Source organism: Ascidia mentula, chromosome 4 (assembly GCF_947561715.1).
Source record: "Ascidia mentula chromosome 4, kaAscMent1.1, whole genome shotgun sequence".
NCBI classification, from domain to species: Eukaryota; Metazoa; Chordata; class Ascidiacea; order Phlebobranchia; family Ascidiidae; genus Ascidia; species Ascidia mentula.
The window spans coordinates 22,328,804-22,347,973 of NC_138569.1; the positions used below are offsets into that span (position 1 = coordinate 22,328,804).

The 19,170-nt window shown below is 39.3% G+C and overlaps 7 protein-coding genes across 8 annotated transcripts; 4 read left to right on the forward strand and 3 right to left on the reverse strand.

Annotated features, from left to right (window-relative positions):
* The first annotated feature begins 702 nt into the window (after positions 1 to 702).
* Positions 703 to 3,994, forward strand: LOC145898600 (uncharacterized). The gene is made up of 8 exons (XM_082987117.1): positions 703 to 838; positions 1,062 to 1,137; positions 1,391 to 1,479; positions 1,866 to 1,973; positions 2,248 to 2,304; positions 2,832 to 3,302; positions 3,709 to 3,792; positions 3,851 to 3,994. Exons 1-8 carry the CDS (start codon positions 722 to 724, stop codon positions 3,911 to 3,913), a joined length of 1,065 nt encoding a protein of 354 aa, XP_082843243.1. The 5' UTR covers positions 703 to 721; the 3' UTR covers positions 3,914 to 3,994.
* Positions 3,799 to 5,154, reverse strand: LOC145898603 (coiled-coil domain-containing protein 86-like). The gene is made up of 4 exons (XM_082987118.1): positions 5,023 to 5,154; positions 4,741 to 4,857; positions 4,461 to 4,548; positions 3,799 to 4,224 (listed from the first exon to the last, which is right to left on the reverse strand). Exons 1-4 carry the CDS (start codon positions 5,118 to 5,120, stop codon positions 4,129 to 4,131), a joined length of 399 nt encoding a protein of 132 aa, XP_082843244.1. The 5' UTR covers positions 5,121 to 5,154; the 3' UTR covers positions 3,799 to 4,128.
* Positions 5,155 to 5,405: 251 nt separating this feature from the next.
* On the forward strand, positions 5,406 to 7,136 carry LOC145898497 (electron transfer flavoprotein subunit beta-like). Its single transcript, XM_082986971.1, has 6 exons — positions 5,406 to 5,556; positions 5,613 to 5,707; positions 5,874 to 6,030; positions 6,115 to 6,243; positions 6,427 to 6,585; positions 6,875 to 7,136. Exons 1-6 carry the CDS (start codon positions 5,506 to 5,508, stop codon positions 7,043 to 7,045), a joined length of 762 nt encoding a protein of 253 aa, XP_082843097.1. The 5' UTR covers positions 5,406 to 5,505; the 3' UTR covers positions 7,046 to 7,136.
* Positions 7,137 to 7,505: 369 nt separating this feature from the next.
* On the reverse strand, positions 7,506 to 8,669 carry LOC145899059 (aldo-keto reductase family 1 member C3-like). Its single transcript, XM_082987771.1, has one exon. The coding sequence runs from the start codon at positions 8,617 to 8,619 to the stop codon at positions 7,663 to 7,665; it is 957 nt and encodes a 318-aa protein (XP_082843897.1). The 5' UTR covers positions 8,620 to 8,669; the 3' UTR covers positions 7,506 to 7,662.
* Positions 8,670 to 9,439: 770 nt separating this feature from the next.
* LOC145897072 (ubiquinone biosynthesis protein COQ9, mitochondrial-like) lies at positions 9,440 to 10,608 on the forward strand. The gene is made up of 2 exons (XM_082985238.1): positions 9,440 to 10,318; positions 10,476 to 10,608. Exons 1-2 carry the CDS (start codon positions 9,546 to 9,548, stop codon positions 10,606 to 10,608), a joined length of 906 nt encoding a protein of 301 aa, XP_082841364.1. The 5' UTR covers positions 9,440 to 9,545.
* LOC145897073 (AP-1 complex subunit sigma-2-like) lies at positions 10,593 to 11,669 on the reverse strand. The gene is made up of 2 exons (XM_082985239.1): positions 11,438 to 11,669; positions 10,593 to 11,284 (listed from the first exon to the last, which is right to left on the reverse strand). Exons 1-2 carry the CDS (start codon positions 11,603 to 11,605, stop codon positions 10,967 to 10,969), a joined length of 486 nt encoding a protein of 161 aa, XP_082841365.1. The 5' UTR covers positions 11,606 to 11,669; the 3' UTR covers positions 10,593 to 10,966.
* Positions 11,670 to 12,598: 929 nt separating this feature from the next.
* On the forward strand, positions 12,599 to 14,157 carry LOC145899154 (uncharacterized). 2 transcript variants are annotated; one of them, XM_082987875.1, is made up of 5 exons: positions 12,599 to 12,707; positions 12,775 to 12,807; positions 12,878 to 12,976; positions 13,028 to 13,138; positions 13,350 to 14,157. In XM_082987875.1, exons 1-5 carry the CDS (start codon positions 12,690 to 12,692, stop codon positions 13,404 to 13,406), a joined length of 318 nt encoding a protein of 105 aa, XP_082844001.1. In that variant the 5' UTR covers positions 12,599 to 12,689; the 3' UTR covers positions 13,407 to 14,157. The 2 variants fall into 2 exon arrangements, with proteins under 2 accessions (XP_082844001.1, XP_082844003.1); XM_082987877.1 differs by having other exon boundaries at positions 13,028 to 13,124.
* The last annotated feature ends 5,013 nt before the right edge of the window (positions 14,158 to 19,170 follow it).

Sequence of the window (19,170 nt, forward strand, 5' to 3'; positions counted from 1 at the left end):
TAATTAGAGCCAGTCAACGATTTAACCGATGGTTTTACGTTTATTTAAGCAATGCTGTTGATATTTTGAGTAAGATGTTTAGATTTCTCTCAGTGTTTTCAGGAACACAAGTTTATGTACTTGTTGTTATCAGTAACTGCCGGTTGCTCTCCAGAAAAGGCCCCGGGCGAAGTAACCGCGGGATCACAGCTGAATTATTCAAGTTAATGTAAAGGTGGAACGGAATAGTTGTTATGGTGAAGCACTGTGAGCGATGTGTGCCAGCATGAATTCCATCGCAAGCCAAGCTCGGCAAGCCAGTCTTACCGATGTTTTGTTATTTACACAGCATTAAGTACACAGTGACGTCACGCCAGACCAAACCCTCTCGTTATGTCGGTGATGGAATTTAATACCTGGAACCATAAGGTAAGGACTTGACCCGACAGAAATTGTGTAGTTTGCTCTGATGCAGCCCAGATAACAACACGAAACGACACAGTTGCGTTCAGATATGTTGTTTACACAGTTTGTTTGAAGTGAAAGTGACTGAGTCAATGGAACGTATCCAATCAACAAAAATGGAATTCGACAAGATTAATGAGCTGTAGTTATTAAGTTCCATAAGGCAGTTAATAACCTGCTGAGGTAGCTATCGTAAATCGCTTTACATGAAATAGTTTCGGAAGCAGATCCAGTCAGGTTTAAACCTTACTTCTTCACAGGACAAAATTAGGTCAAAATGAAAACGATAGGTTGGGGCATCGTCCAGATACCACTTGTGAGTCACTATCGTGTGTGTTGCTGCATAAAGAGAGACCTTCTGACATGCGTGACTGGAACAGGATGGAAAATGTTTGTAAGTACAAATCAACCGGGAAATCAACGTATTTCTATATTAAAAGTTAAGCGTTGTGCGTTGCCAACGTTTGAAAAAGGGCAAACACTTCGGTTTACGGTATAGTTCCGCTTTTGGTGATGACTTATAAAAACTACAGTAATTTTGTTTAAACCGTCGTAAAACTTTCACTAACACATGGCGATAAAAGTTGCAGGAAACATTTCCACTATTTGCTTTGCAGTTACAAAGCACACTTCGAATACTTCTACTAACTATGTGGGGAATGAACAAAATTGATTACAGTCTGCCACAAACAGGTTTGTGGCGGATTTTTAATGATTTTACATTGTGTAAAATTACACAGAAACACTGCACCCAATACAAAGTTTATGATGCAAACACGTGTTTTAGCCTAAAATGCTGGTTTTGATTAACTGTTTATACTGGTCGATGTGCCACATGTATTTAATTAAATACTACAGGATTGTTTTGTTTGTTTTCAAACAAAAGACTGCAATGCGTATCTGTGATGTAAGAATACAAATAAAGAATAGCTTTATTGTTTTTCAGCACATTTAATAATCGGAGTTTACGTGGAGTTAGCGATCCTGGGTTTACAAGTGCTTGACGGGATGTTCACCATATTTAGCGCTTGGTTTGTAAGTCAACTTGACCTTGGTATCGATGCGTGCAACTAAACCAGAGAAATTTGACACGAGTAAAACGTGGGAAGATTGAACAATAGTTGGGCGTTGAAATAAACTTCACTGGGTCTTCTTAAACTAACTTGCGAACACAAAGTTACAAATTACCTGGTGATGCCAGTATTCTATCAAACAACGCCCGTTGTTAAACGGGGCTTTAATTCCCTTGTGATTGGATATTGGGGAATATTACCAACTTTAATGAGGATATACTGACCATTACTGTTATTAAATCGACCGCGGCACAGTTGAACTAATCCGATTATAAATGTTCGGTCGTTTACATGTAATTGCAAAACCTTGTACCATTGACTGACGTTCAATCTATTAATGTTGTGCAGGAGAACATGTACATGCTTTACCCAGCCCTCGTTGTGATCCCACTCTCATTTCTAGTCGATATTTTGGTGAAGGCGACATGTTATGGCGGTTTATTTTTGTGGCCAGTGGTAAGGCAACGTGTGTTTCTATGTTCATGAATCCCTGTTTTGCCTCAGTACCAGGCTCAGTGCATAACCCCATAATATTTAACAATATTGGAAGAATATTTTTGTGTATGATTGACTTTTACTGCAGTAAAAGTATGTGGTGTTGTTAAAATACAAGACTGGTTATTTAACGACAACAAAATGTTCAATACATAAAACCTCCTACAGCACTGTAGGTTTACCAACAACCCCCAAATCATGACAACTTTCCACAGGAAGTGTTTTGTGATTTCAGGTAACGTCGTTTGGTGTCTTTTCGTTAGTGGAGGTTTGGCTTCGGTATTTCACGCTGGTGAGTCGGCTTTGTAGTTTTTTCGTGAGCACATCGAACAATTATTTCGCCATGTTCCTTTAAGCATCTCCTCACAAACGCGATGATCATCAAATCTGTCCAGTTAGCAAATCAACACAAATATGCCTGGACCCAGAACTCAAGGTTGTTGAACTGACCTGACAACCTATTGCGCAATTAACTTATGCGAATACGCGCGATGTAAAACATGGGGTCAGCAAACAAATTTCCAAATCACGAAATGTACATTTCCTCCATGTGTTGAAATGGCAAACGTCACAAACTTGAATGTGCTAGATTGTCTTCACAATCCATGTCTAACTTTCATACCCTTCGTCACCATATTCGTTTAACTTACTTCAACCGGTTGGCAAAGCTTGTAACTTTCTTTTTCAAAATGAACGTCCCGTAAGCTCTAAAATTTGTTTTTTATCTTATTCCAGCATGAAACACTTATGATTTTTCTTGATTTGTTGATAAAGAAAAAAGACATAACGAAATTTTACTGTTATTCAAAATGTCCACAGCTCTATTGTTGGATCACAATCATATCCTTCATCTACTATTCAAGAGGAAAAGAATATCCTTTCGCAAAAGAGGAGAAGGATGAGAATCGAGGAAGACGCTCATCGTCAGTGAGGAATCCGTTCAGCAGATCATCAACCTTATCGAAAAGAGGAAGGAGATCTTTTCTTCTGAAAGCAAAGCCAGATAAGGAGGAGATAACGGATGACCACTCATTACTCCATGCTTCATCCCATTCCTCATCTTCTCACAGTCGTCATGGGAACAGCAATGACCAATTAGAGGTCGAAAGTTCACGAGCTTCAGAGCCGCTTATAAACCCTATAGACTCTCTCTCTGCCGGCCCCAACCAACCCCCTTCATCTGTTGGGGAACCCCCAGTGGTCCCAATAAGGATCAAAAGGAAAGGGGGTTTTGTTCCAGATTTCCTTAAAAACCAACAACCAGAAGCTCGATCAGAATATATCTCAAAGGTAAAATCTTAATCTTAACTAACAGCTGGGAGTTTAAACCTGAATGTTATCCAAAATATCTTTCTGTAAAGTTACTGATTCTTTCCTTGTTGGTGAAATACCACTGTATTCTTGTTTCATAAAAGAAACGTAAAAGTAACCTTGGTGGCACTATGGCATTACAAACTACAACAAGCAATAAATAAAGTCACAAACCATGATAAACATTTCTTGGAAGATATAGGAGGGAGCACATTTTAAAATTAATAAACTCTCTCAAAACTGATAATCCCCAAGAAAGCATTTTGTCCTTATGTAAAAAGGCCTTGCCTAAGTCTTGGCAAATGGCTCGGAACACTTACTTCTAGCTGATGAAAAAAAATAACCAATATTGAGCATTTGAGGTTTCATATTTTGTAATATTTAGAAACAAGCATATAACAAACCAAGCAAGCAGCCAACACTCCCACGATCACCACCAGTTGGAATCACAAATAAAAGGAAAACAACAGTAGGTTGAAAATATGCTCACCATAAACACCAAACTATATTTGAATTTATGATTGCAGGAATCGGAAAACGTATCCACAGCTTCTCTCAACCATTATAAGCCAGATTCGTTTTTTGTGTGAAATAACTTTGTTTTTTTGCATTTGGCAAAATACTTATATTTCATTAAATTTGCCGTTTTTTAACAGAGTTTTAGTTAGGTGCAGCTTGTACATAAACTACCTTGTCATTTTATGCAAAGTCTGTTACTCTGTTTTAAAAGTCATTGTGAGTATGAAGTAATTTGAATGAGGAACACACGCACGTTACCAACCCAGCATGTAGTGTAGAAGACATCTTATTTTGACTTGCCTTTAATATTGTTCGTGTCACGCTTTTCAATTTTGCGCAATTGTTTTTTCTTCATTCTTTTAATTTTTGCAGTGTTCTTAATCTAAAAAAAAAAACGTATTATACACATATTTAATTATGACTCTCTACAGTGCTGCAACCAAAGCAGAGAAGTTACTCAACATACATCCCCTAAGGTTTCAAAACATATTAATGCTGAGATAAACTAACAACAAAATACTTGTACACAACCATATTTTTGTATTGTAAACATTTAATAAAACAGACTTTTTCAAAAAGTGTTGACATCTTACAAAAAAATCTGAATAAAAAACTTACAACTTCAACGATTTCTGATTTCCGCTGATTTTCCTCTTTCCGTTTTCTGTGTTCTTCCACACGTTGTCTGTGCAGAAGTTTTTGTTGCCTAAAAAGCATATTTAAGGATGATTAAATGTAATGTATATGTGTGTATGGGATAGTGGGGTCAAAACACTCAAAACACTTATATACACATTAGAACAGTTAAGCCAGAAAGTGAACAATTTAAGGATCTTAATTTTTTATTTTCTACATAAAATCCCATAGTATTCAAAATGAAGATTGTTTCTGATTTTACCTTCTAGCCTCAATCACTCTCTCTTGGTAATGTTTAACTGCAAGCTTTTCAGCTCTTTGCAATTGTTTCTTTTGCCAGCTTGATCGAAGCGGTTTATCCTTTGGAAGGGATGAAAATCTAAAAACGTTTTCTTGGGTAAGAAATATGCCTGTTTCCACATGATAAATTTATCAAGTATTATTTACTTGCTTAAGGTCAATTATCAACAAAACACAGTTCAGAAAAATTGAACATCCCTCTAGTTTGTGAATTGGTATGAATTAACAATTTCCGTAAAGGCACCTGCTAATATTTTTCGATTTCCACCATCTTCCAGACTTGGGGACTCCTTTTGCTTCTAGCGGTTTTATAACATCTCCACCCACATCTTCCACGGCCATTTTCAGAGACGCAATGTATCTTCCGAGTGTTTCTTGGCTCTTGCCAGCAAAACTACCAACGTGCGCGCAGGTTGTTTATATCCCATTCGAGGGCTGTTAACGTACAATTAAGTTTTAGAAAACAAGAATTATTGCAGTAATATGTAAAGTAGCAATAATAAGAATGAAGTTAAATTCAAACTTTTTAATTTTTTTTGCCCAGACAATTTAATGAATTAACAAATAAAGGCAAATATAAGGCAGGTAAATTGTTTTACCGGAGCAGAGGTCATTGCATCTTTGGTGCCGGGTAAAACAACATAAAAGTTCCACTGAGTTGGAACATCAATTTAACCAAGCTTGGTTTGGCTTTTGTCCTTTCTGCTGTCATAAAGTATTTTCCATAATGGCTCGGGTTTTGGTTGGAGTAAAACGGGTAATTGACTATGCAGTTAAGGTAAGTTTTTTGTTTTAGAATATGCTAGTTGAAAATTATCACATATATTTTGGCAGATTCGAGTTAAACCAGACAAAATGGGTGTTGTAACTGAGGGGGTGAAGCATTCAATGAATCCCTTTGATGAAATTGCTGTGGAAGAAGCCATTAGGTATTTCAATTAACTGGCTTTGTGTGATTACTGTGTATTGGACAGAATGACATGTCACAATTTCATGGCGATCCGCTCAAAAACACCAGTTTTTGTGCACAAAATCTGCACAATAAATTGACGCAAAATTTTTGCAAGCAAGGTTTTGAATGATTTGTTTGTGCAGACTCCGGGAGAAGAAAGTAGCAAGCGAAGTTGTTGCTGTGACATGTGGACCAACTCAAAACCAGGAGACCCTGAGAACTGCATTAGCAATGGGTGCAGATCGAGGCATTCATGTTGAAATACAAGGAAAAGATTATGACACCATGACTCCACTTCATGTAAACTATGGTTTTGTTTATTTTTAATTGTTTTGTTCATTATAAGTGTAATTCATATTTTTAACTGTTAAAAGTCAATTACAGGTGTCCAAAATATTGGCAAAACTTGCAGAACAAGAAAAAGCAGATTTAATAATTTTGGGAAAACAAGCTATTGATGGTGATTGTAATCAAACAGCTCAAATGACTGCTTCAATACTAGATTGGCCTCAGGTATGTTCTATATTTTAGGTGAATTTCAAAACATAGGAATAATCAATACATGTGTACCCACAACTGCATGCAGGCTGTAATATTAAAAATCAGTTTATCAGAATGTGTACTTTAAGTATTTTGTGTAGAAATAGATTGGCAACCACAAATACATGTATATTTATCCTATGTTGATGTGTTTAGGGGACATTTGCTTCAGAAATAAAGGTTGAAGATGCGAAGTTAACCGTGATTCGTGAAATTGATGGAGGCCTTGAAACTGTGGAACTTAAGATGCCAGCTGTTGTTTCAGCTGATTTGCGACTTAATGAACCAAGATATGCAACCCTTCCAAACATAATGGTATTTGCAACAAATCAGTTTATATTAAGTATTTTTTTCCGGGGCATATTTTTTTGTTCAGTACTTAATTAAAGTTATGCCACAAATTGTTTTATCTGCTATGTAAATAATTGGGTAAGATGTTCTGTATTGTGAACATCAATAAAATTTGTCATTAAACTGTAGAGGTTTTTTAACTCCTGCCTTTATTTGTTAATTTGATGTTGCAATATTCCAATAGAAAGTGCTTTAACCCAGTTGAATTATGCCTGTATTGCAATTTCTTGGTATTCTGAAAACATGTCAACAGAAAGCAAAAAAGAAGAAAGTTGCGAAGGTCTCCCCAGCTGACCTTGGAGTTGAAATGAAATCCAACCTTGAAGTATTGGAAGTGGTGGATCCCCCGGAACGAGAAGCCGGAATTAAAGTTGAAAATGTTGAAGAATTAGTAGGGAAACTGAAGGATAGTGGTGTTATTTAAATTTACCTTAGCATCTTCATTTCAAAATATTTAATCATTTTGTGCAGCCAATAATTTTTTGCAAATAAAAGGTTATAATGTTGGTTTCCAACCTAAGCCTGTTCAATTTGTGTGAAGGCAAGTCTAACTATCTCAATTCACTAAATAAATTGTAGTTAGTAACTACTTTGTGTTAGACCAGTGGTTCCCAAAGTGGATGCGGGCGCAATCGTACGGGAGGTGCTGGAGACTAAATTGGTGAGGGGGCAATTTTTCTCTCCTATAGCATAAGTCAGTGTTTCCCACCTGGTGGTACGTTTACCACTAGTGGTATATGAACGCATTCCAGGTGGTACGCAAGCACCTTTCTGTAATTTTCTCAGCTCTTACTTGGTAGAACGTGCAATAATTGACAAGCAACAAATAAATTCGTTATGTATTTTGTCTGTTCTGTTGGGCGTTGTTAAATGACTAAGGTGTTTTGGTGGCGGTACAGATAAAAAGTTTGAGAAACACTGTGTTAGACTGATTGCAATGTAATTACGCACAACACACATAGCAGCAAGGATTGAACTTGGAAAAAAATGCACCGATATATGTACATTATTCACTGCTATAAATGTTTCCTTTACACACATCTAAAATTTTGTGTGAAATGGATACTGGGGGCTTGGTTTTGAATCAAGATATGGACAATATCTATGTCCAGTTTCAAGGTCCTTTATTTTCTTCATATCTTCATCAGACAAACTAAAATTAAATATATTTAAATTATCTTTAAGTCTTTGAGGATTGATTGATTTTGCCAGAACAACATGCCCTTTCTCTATTTCCCAACGAAGCAAAATCTGAGCAGGAGTTCTTCTATATTTGGCGGCTAGTTCACTGATAAGTTTGTCATTGAGAATATCTGGATCATGAGGTTTTAGCCTGCCACCCAGTGGCCGAAATGCTGTCAGAACAATATCATTGCTGGTGCAAAACTCCCGCAGTTGATCTTGCGGCAAGTAAACATGGGCTTCTACTTGATTTGTCACTGGTTTGATCTTGCAGTTGTTTAGAACTTGCTGTACTTGATCCTTGTTAAAATTTGAAACTCCAATTGAGCGAGTTAGGCCAAGATCAACACACCGCTCCATTTCTTTCCAAGTAAGTTTTGGTTCGATATCATCAAAGACCGGTTTCCCATCTGCATCATATTTTTCATCACCACTCACTTTTTTGCCGTCAATTGGTGTCCTGCAGACAGGTGAATGAATCAGGTACAGATCCACAAATGACATGTTGAGATTCACTAAACTCTGCTTCAGAGCTGGCACAACTAGTTCTGGGCGGTTGCAAGTATTAGGGAGTTTCGTCACCACCTGAATTTCATCCCTAGGTATGTTGAATTCCGCAATGGCGTCATTGATTGCCCTGCCAACATCTGACTCGTTTTTATAGAAGAAAGCTGTGTCAATGTGCCTGTAGCCAATTTCCAACGCATACTTTACTGCCTCATAAACCTCTGAACCAAGACCGCGGTAAGTTCCCAGGCCCAGAGAAGACAGATGCAACCCATTGCTTAACTTTACCAACGGTGATAAGTTCGACATATTTATGGAAGTTTTACTCCTTCAACCAATTAAAAATAGTGGCTGTAACGAAAAAATATCCAGTTCATGACAAACGCATCAGGTGGTTTCCCCAGTGAAAATATTTGTGCAGCCAACCGTAAAATAATTCAAGGTGTTTTTGCAAAATTATATAAAGATGTGTTTTTTTAATACTTTTTATGTTTAACTTGTCTGGTTATTTATCTTGTGTTATAGCTAAAACGACATTTTTCGTGATAAACATTGGCACCGTGTATTGCACATACATTTATATTTTCCACCGTGGTGTTAAAATGTTGTACGATTTTGCGCAATGAAAGCATTAAGCTCTGCTTTATGATCCAAAATGGCCACAATCAGCAAGACCGAATTCACACAACGCTGCGAGGAGTTTATTTTGGCTTCTGATTGTTGCAGAGATGGTTGGGAGAGCAATCTAATCGATTTACAAAACTGCCCTGTAGTTATGAAAAAGTCAATTCATAATCCAAAGAAACTTCCCAAAGACGTATTACTGTACGAATGTCACATCGTGTACAGTGAAAGTTATGCAAATCCAGTTCTTTATTTCAACATTTGCACGATGGAAGGGAAAAAGTTGTCTTTGGAGGAATGTTGGAAAATTGTCAAGTCACAGCAACCACATGGGTTTTCAGACGACCACAAGTGGTCAACGGTGACCCAACAAGAACATCCAGTCCTGCATCAACCATTTTTTGTACTGCACCCTTGTCACACTTCAGAGTTCATGCAAGCGTTTCAAAACAATTGTAACTATATTTTGGCATGGTTAAGTGTAACATTACCTGTAATTGGTTTAAGTATTGACACAGATATGTATTTTGACCAGTTTTTTGCTGGTGGAAGTTCAAAACAATTATGACCGCTTGCCTAACTGTTTTTGACAGGTCTGTGTAATTGGTATAATGGCTTACTCCTTGGGTCGTGCGATTCTAAGCAGACATGTTTGTAAACTGGCAACCCAAGCAACAGAAACCAATGCTGTATCCACACTAGGTAGTCAATGTATGAAGAAAATAAAGTTTCCACTCGCCATTACAAAACCCACAACTTTTTTTGCCTATAACTACTCTATTAAACACGATACTCCAAATCCACTTGCTGAAGACAGTGCAGGAGAATCTGATAAAGAGAACCAAGATATTGATGTTAAATCAGTTATTTTGGATCAAGCCCTTGATTTTGTTGATGCTTATGGTTGGTCTCGAGAAGCAATATCTAATGGGGCAGAAGCTGCTGGTTATGCTGGGGTGGCAGAGGGAATGTTTGGAAATGGAGGATCAGACCTGGCGTTGTACTTTGTTAGGAAGTGCAACGAACACTTTGAGGAGTACTTACAATCTGAAGGAGAGAAAATTGTTGACAAAACAGACAAAGCCACTGTAACTGCCTTCCTGCGTGATGCAATCGAGTTCAGACTTCGCATGATTATTCCGTACATAAACAAATGGCCTCAAGCAATGTCAGTACTGCTTCACCCAAGTATACTAATCAGCAGTATGGATGAACTGGCCAGAATGGTGGATGATGTTTGGTATTACGCTGGTGACACTTCTTTCGATATGAACTGGTATGCGAAACGAGGAGTGCTTACAAAACTGTACGCGAGCACCCAACTGGTCATGCTAACAGATCAATCCCCCGATTTTCATGACACATGGCAGTTTCTTGAAAGAAGGTAATGATCACATAACTGTACACAACTTTAAATGCATGGTTATACTTTTCTAATGAAAAAATAAAATGTGTATCAGTGGTAGATGAATATTCATTGAAATAACAAAGCAAGGTTAATATCTCACTGTAGTATATAAACGAACTGTGTTTTTTTACAGACTGAATGACATGGAGAGAATGTCTGAAGTATCTGACAGCATCCAGCAGGGTGGAGAAACACTTTCGGAAACTATTTTTGCCGGGTTTACAGTCCTTCGAAACATCACAGGCTTCGGAGAACAAAGACGCTAATTTATTATTGAAATAAATTGCATACAATCTTGCACAATGTGAACTTAAAAATATGATAAACTGCCTGTACATTTACATGATAATTTAGCTTTTCAAACAGTATGCCAGCAAATTATTGCAAAAGAAATACATTTCCATTCCATATGTAGCAGCACTAGATGTTTATTGGGATTTAACATAAACACGGAGCAGCTAAAAATTGTTTGCACTTTTTCGTCTTGCATTGAAAGTATGGAGTGCTTGCAGCAGTTTTCAATCAAAAACATTACACAAGTGCTTTTATAGCAACCTACATTTTTTTAACTAAAGACATGTTTGTACAAATGTTTTACACCAACCAGAAAACATTATCTTGTCTTTAGGTTAAACCAAACTCCTCTAAAATACTTCTTGTTGCTTCAGCCTCTTGGTTTTCTTCTTGGAGGGCATCAGCATTTTCCACAGCCCGCAAAACTTTGTTTTTGGAAGACTCTTGTATCTCTCCAGCCAGCAGAAATTCATCCAGAATAAAATAAGCTTTCTCAAAGTTAAATATTATGTCCAGTTCACAAACACTTCCAAAGTATTTGTCAAGAATTTCCACATAGCGGTGAATGACCTCCAATGCCAGAAGTTCATTATCACTGTCCTCAATAGCACAGCAAAAGAAAAGTGATGCGTACCTTTTGTAAACAACCTGGAAACAACGAAATTAAGTTAATAGTACAACAAGACAGTTCAATGTGAAACAACACACTTTTTATAAGTTATTGAATTGGTAAATATCAAATTATAAACCGCCCATAGTTCTGTGCATTAAGTGGTTAAATACTTGTCCTCAAATTATTACTTTGAAATCTTTCCAGTCAAGAAAATTGCACATTTTGGGCCGTCGGTTGAGAACAATTGAGACCAAATCCCGGAGAATTTTCTTCTTCTCTTTGTCTCCAATCGCATGAAACCATTTCTGTAGCCGGACTTTGCCTTGCCGGCTGAACAAAAGCATAAATTTCATCATTTTGCCGAATATTATTAACTTCCAACTTCCACAAACAATTTCCGAAAACAGCTCAGAGTGACTACTTTTACATGACTGACAACAGATTAAACATTTTCGAGTCTTTTAGATTTCTGTCACAAATCATGCTGGAAAAATTCTAAACATTGTTGTACTTAAATAAAAATATCAAAAAAGTTTTAACATAAACTCTGTTTATTTAACTGTTTGTTTTTAAATTGGTCATCTTTTTATTAAAACCAAATATATGCCACTGTGTGTTGTGTTAAAGTTATATTTGCTTGTGGTTTTGGGAATAGAAGTCTTATTGAAAATATATACCGGCCAAATTAAAGTGTAGTGTAATTAGCGTTACCATATCAGATAATGCGTGATTTGTAATATTTGCGTTGACTATTTTTTGAACCCAACAACATTTTTATGGTTTCCAGACACAACAAAGTGTTGCAACCTACGGGTTTGCTTTTGCCCCAAAATGCCAACCTCGTTTGACGTCCTACAAGGAAACTCTGAAATAGCATGATGCACATGGTGATCAGCAATTACTTATACGTAGGATGTAACAAAGCGTAACAACCAAAAGAAACGAACATTTAAGAACTTTTTTACATGTCTCTGTGTCGCACTTTTGGGAAGAAAAATGTTTTTCCATACCAGAAATAATCCTACAGCAACCTTTAATTCGGTACCTATTTATCAAAAGATGTTATTTAAAAAATATATATTTACAATTTTCTATGGAATCCAATAAAGAAAAGAGAAACTAAGTTATTTTGCTCTGTATTGAAAAAAGTGCAAAATTTGTTAGAAAGTTTTTTTCATGCCTTTGCAAACGCCATTTACCTTGAAGCTGTGGAAAAAATGAAACACGACCGCTAGCACACAAAAGTACAAAAGCAATGCGATATGCGAATATGTTTTACGAACCGTATGACGCTCATTATCTTATTGTTTGCGAAAACCGGGCAAGTTTGGATCTGTAGGACGATGTATGACAACGGGAACTTCACCAACTCAATATATTTTTCTTCTGTCACGCTGTGCGCGGACTCTTTAACGAACAAGACAACATTTTACATTGGACATGGAGGAGATCGATAAGGTTTTGAAATTAATGTTTGTTGTCAGTTTGCGCCGCGTTCATTAAACTGTTTTTCTTTCAACAATAGCTTCGAGTGGAATTGGATACATGGAAGCATAAGGTAGGCCTATGTTGTGAAGCAATGTTAACTGTTAATAACCTCAACGTACCCCTCTCATCCTGTTGTTAAGGTTGGTAAAGTGAGGGAGGTAAGGGATGATCTGCTTGAGGAAATAAACCTTCGTTCACACCGAGTATGGGATGGGAGGCGTCACACAACCCGAAGTGATGTAAATAAAAATGTTGCGCTTGAATTCTTTACTATTTTAATCAAATTCCAGGCTAAGTACGACCCGAGTGAATATATGAGGGAAAATCTCATACAAACCATCAAAGAAATTGAGAGAAATGAGAGGAGGTATCGGATCGAAGCAAGAGGTCTGCATTCCAAGGTTAATTTTTTGTAACGGTTGTTTTAACCGGTGCTGAAATTATTCTTGTTGTCAAGGCAACGAATGAAACTTGATGCCGCTTTGTGCTTTTGCGATTTTGTTGGTTTTAGCCCAGACTAATCTACTTTAGTTATCATATTGTTTAGTTTAAAAACATTGCTAGTTTCGATGATGCAACAGTTCCGTACTGACTATTTTGTTTGTGTTTCAGATTAACGTCATGGATGAGCAGCTGTATTATCTACGTCACAATCGCAACTCCAACTAACTTGTGGAAACAATGTACACAGAAATCGTATACCATATTTATTGCGTCAAAATGTACAAATACACTTTCACCACACGGGGCGATATAAAGCCATGCGTCATGTGCCGCGTCACGTGGTTGACGACAGTTATGTTCATCACGAGGAAATGAATTGAGTCCCTGTTGTTAATTATACAGGGCAACAAACTCAACTCACTGCCAAATCATGACATTCGTTCGATCAGAGCAACCAATGGTTGACGTCCACGTGTCACGCTTGTAAACGATCTTGAAATAGTTAAGCAAGGACGGGGGCAAGTATGAGTGGCGGGGACTGGGGCTGGGTAGGCTGAAGGTCACATGAAGACAAAGCAAAGGTGTTATCAGGAAGGAAATTAATGCACAGTACTTTGATCCATATTTGTTACACGCACACACTCTAATGCTGCTAATTTTTGCAGCTATGTTAAAATTTTCCCATAACATTACTAACGGTCAACCAAGCTTGTTAGTTATCTTCAAAGTGGGGTAAATTGGCAACGACAATGCACGGAATACCTACGGAGCACTTTACATGTCACTTTAGCTTTAGAAGCCTTCCTAACCCCCAACCGAAAGCACGGCCTGAATCGCATGAACATTTTTCTAAACCTTACAAAGTAACGTTGGTAGAGCTTGTGAAGACGGCAGAATGATGATTAAAAGCTCTACCCTCACAGCAAAGAGCCATTAAACATCAATCATAGCCGTCCAACAGCAGAAATCCACTTTCCACTCGATGACAGGTTCGCGTAGCGTTATGGCAGGCAGGTAAGACCCTTTTCATGGTAGTAAAGGGCGCTAACTTGCTATCACTGCCATGTTGCCGCACGACATTTCAAACATTCCTGCATCTGAGTCAGGTTTGTTACGTATTGCCGAGCTTGAATCCTGAACTCTTATTTTCTGGGTCTAATTATGTCCTGACGTCGTTGCATAACCTGGTGGAAAATTGTTCGAAAACTTTATTAAAATCCAGTGAAATTTTCGACGTGAAATATTGTGGTGGTAATTCCGCTTGTGTACGGCATGGCAGGCAACCTAGACCCTGTGGTCGAACTGACACAGGGCGCTAACTTGCGATCACTGCCAGACAGTACGCGGATGTGTAACATTTCTATGACTTCCTGCTGATGGTTAGCGTTGCGCCCCCATGCGGCAGCCAGGTTAAACCCTTCGTATATTTTTGTACAAAGGGCCTAACTTGCTCGTACTGCCATATTTGGGCCAACTGTTAAACTCTACATGATCTTGCAGACATCCTTGGAGAGAACATTTGTGACCCCTCAAACAATAAACCTGAAAAACAAAAACAAACAATTAAAACATTGACGTCATCACTCCATTTCTGGGTTTAGTGGATGCAGCGCATGCGCAAGACACTCTATTAAAATGAATGGGTAAATTCAATTTTTTTCCGTGATTTTAAGAGAAACAATTGTGCTCAGTGAACCTTGACTGAACTGTTGCTTTCCTACAAAAACCAACGCCTTTTTATTGGCGTAACTCGTTAAACACGAGCCGCCATTATGAAGCGACAGAAACAGCTGGGCGAGAATATCCGGGTTTCAACAGGTGTGGGATTGTAAAGTTTAACGGGTATTGCATCCGACCGCTGGCCCGGGACATTCTGCTTGTTCGTTCCATCAGAAGCTGAGCCCGGTTTGTTTGTTCGCACGTACAACGAGCTTGTTATCAGCAGTTCGCTGCTAAGCGCTCAATAATTAACACACAATCATATGTGGGGGATCTCGCCGCCGAACGCCTGTGTCAACATTCTATAACGGTCGAAATGTCACCCAAGCGATTGGTGACGTGTGATGCATTTGCGCGGGGGTGGAATGAGAATATTCGAACTTTGCACCGAGACGGCAGCAATAATATCCCGGTATCAAACCGACCTGTGACACGAACTGTTACTAAATTCCAAACAGGCAATAGTTTAACGTCGTATAATTCCAACCAGTTATCGAGGTAAATTCAACATAACGAACTTTCCCCTCGTCTCAACCTCGCTTCAAAACAACAACTTTGCCTCCAATCCTTCTACTGGGTGATAGGAAAGGTCGATAATCCTGGTGTTGGTTTGGTTGTGAGGTAGAGGCTGTTATTATTTATCAAACAGCCTGCTACAATTAGCTCACTGCCATTCCATATTCACCAAGCGGTCTCTTAATATCAGCATACGTAACAATATGCTTACGTTACAAATGCTTACGTAACAAATGCTGACGTAACAACTGCTGACATGACAACTGCTTTGGTCATTCTTTGCACGAGAGTTCAAGAGGCGTTACCTCAAACTGTAACATCTTGCAATGTGTGACAGGGCATGGCAATGATAAGGGGAGTGAGGTAACAGCTGTTGGTTTCAATTAACAGCCTGCTACGATAGCTCACTGCCTTGTCATATCGCCAGCAGATCAGTATTCTCGCCTTCACCAAATTAACTTTATTCCGTTTTAAATCAAACTTCTTGTCATGCGGTTTGTAGTCAGCAGAAAATTTCAACACGCTCTTACACTTGCTGAGCAACATTCAGTTGCATACTCGCACGCTACGTGGCAACAAACGATTTCTACACACACGCACATACATATATGTGTGTTGCGCAACAATCAGTTCCGATTCCGTCTATTATTCGATCTTTGCTCGCGCGCTGCCATTGTGACGACATAAACACGGGAAACGACCACATTATTAGGTATGCAGTGCGTTGCCGAGATGCTAATTCGCATTATGGAAAAAATCCTTACAAGGTTGGGTGGGAAACCGGAGGAACATAAAGTTTCTGCCCACAAGAAGTACTCAGTACAATGACACCAAGTTAAAAAACTACATCTGGATTTTTACCAGTAAAACAATAAAAGAAAAAACAAATCTCTTAGTTACAAAGTCTTTGTTTCCCATAAGACTATTTGGCGATTCTGATACAAAGATTTTTACCAATAAACGATTGGGATAAAATACATTAAATTGTCCTCATTACCCTGGCATGGAATCTCAAATTAACTTTGTATGTCAAAACCACGCATTTAACCTGAACCCAGCTGTCATCCACTACTTCCTGTCAACCCACAAACTCCGTCAAGTTATGAACACGTGCACACCGACCGCTCATCTTATGTAGGGTGATACCAAGTTCGTTGCCAGGCAACATGGCGTAAACAACGTGTGATATTTACGTCACTGGTTGGGGGTAGTTTGCAGCGGAGCGATTGGTTTAATCTATCGCCTAGCAACGACGGTAAACAGAAACCGAAGTCGGGTGGATTCGGGTCCCGACGTCGCGCGTTTGATTGTGACGTAGAAGCGAGTGAAACCAAAATAAGGCTCGTATAGTGGGAGCGAGGGACAAAGAGCCAAACGGGCCACGGCGACGCCGCCTGGTCAGGCCTGGACTGGGCCACGCAACTGCCGACGGTAGACTGTTTGCTTGGACAATGTGAGGCGGGTCTATAACTTGTTGTAAGTTGAGTAGAGCAGGACATATCTCTGTATAGAAAGCACCAAAGCGTGACTCGACACGTCCAAGTCATGTCTGGTCACGCCTGGCTCAGTCGCTCCTCGCAACCGGAATATTTTGCACCCACGTGTGCCCGAAGAGCGACACCATGTGGATGTCCACGCCCCGTTATGACGTCATTGAAATGTTTCGGAACGCAACTTACACAAATCAATTAAATTTATTAACAGGTTTTTTGTTGCGGGAAACTAACTTTTTTATTGTTGTGCCACTGTTTAAAGTTTTAAGCTGAGACGAATTATAAAAATACACCAATATTTCGGCAAATATCTTACGGTTGAACCTGATCGAATATTAATAATAATAACTCGACTCGCTTGAACGCACTTGATTCCAATGACACAAAGAGTCAGTCCGGCGTGACGGTTACATGCCAAGTGGGACGCAACGTTGGAATTGAAAAAGCGCACAGTTGCAACATACTTTAATCCCCACACACAACATATAGCTGCTGTGTGCGTGTCAAGCTTCCACGAAGAGGCGTCTGTTCTGTGAATGAGACGAGCATCCGTCGATAAAACGGTGGTGGAAGCACAACTACTAATTATCCAACAACAATAGGACCCGGTTTCCTTCGACGCTTTTATACGTCATATTGTCCCGCTACTAATTCTACAACTGCTGGAACTCTGGTGCTTTAAATATTGTGAGGTTGTCTGATTTTAATACGGTTGTATGTTGCTATAAAACCGGTGGGTTGCAACAGCCGGAAATGGCACAACTCCACGCTCTATTGAACAATCTACACAGAACCCTAAACACCTACTGGTTTGCGACCCCAAATAAGGTATAAGTTGGCAATAAAAGTCCACTCTGTGTTTTTTAACTTCAACGTTTTTCACAAATTCGTCGATAGTTCAGGTGATTTCCGTGGTAGTGCGGTAAGAAGTTGTTTTGGTTCTCCAGCAACAACTAGCTAACCACACTGCCTCCGAATCACCTGCAGCATAGATCGTACAGCCTCTCGATTACAGACAGCCCAACCTGCCGACTACATTCACTGATTATTTGCTGAGCAACCGTTTGCAACCATCACTAAGCAATAACCACTTTTCTTATTTGATCAGATTTATAAGAATAACCTGTCCTGGAACGTTGAAAGTTAACACGAGCTGGGGAGAAGCGTGACTGCTTGTTGCAAAAGAAAGCAGCTCTGTTCGGTTAAACTTCTGGCACGTGCATTCTTGCAATAACCTCGACTTCTGCCATATTACAAACCACCTTATTGTTTCTCAATGGCTTAATTTATCCTTTTTCCCTTTTCTTACACTCACCCCCCCCTCATAACAGCTGCCAGGACATTTCACACGTTTTCAAATCCTTCGCCACCCTGTTGGCACCCGACCTCCTCAGCCCGACCCTCGTCTTCCCGAATGACTGAACGAGGCGTCGACGCGCAGTATTTATATCGTCAACAATGCCCGGCGCGATTGAAAGGAGGAGCGACGGTTTATGACGTCACACAGGGTTTGTGTGGAGACGTTGGAACGTCGGGCCGCCCGTGGGGGTATGGAGATGTTTAATCTGGGAAATACAGTTTAAGGCAAGTCTATACGCGTTAAGAGACGCCGTTGTAACATTCGAAGCGGCCGTTAATCGGTTTAAAACTAGCTTGTTTAAGATTTTAAATCCGCCACACCCGTGTTGCTTAATATTGACAGGATATTGTTCTGGGCGTTATCGGAGCCAACATTTATTACCGTCGCCAATACAGACCGTTTCCCTCTCAAGAACCGCAAATTTTTGACCCAGATAAAGTTCAACATCCCCCACAGGTCGACGGGTTTTACTTTCGCCGAACCAAAATTCTTCGGGAGAATTTTTTTCTGTTAATTTTCTCGCCAACTTTTCCCAGCTGTGGTCGGACGTAAAATTCCAGCACTTATCCCACCCTCACCGTCAGGTCTTGCGCCGTCCGGACACGCTAACCGAAAACACACAAACCATCGCCCCAAGTCGCCCACTGTGACGTCACAGTCGATCAGCTGACGTTTGTAGCACGTGGTCTTTGAGCTAACGGCTGTTGCGAACTGTCTGAGGCATGTCTTTATGGCTTCGTGGGTTAAGTTACTGCGGCAATTGATTTAAGACTTTTATCGTCGGTTTCTTAGCTTTATTAATTGATCGTTTGGTGGGGAGTTGTTGGGAGCAGAATTCAAAACTTTGTCGAAATTGAAGATTTAATTTTTTTAAACTAGCTTTTGATCCCCGTGTGCAGTT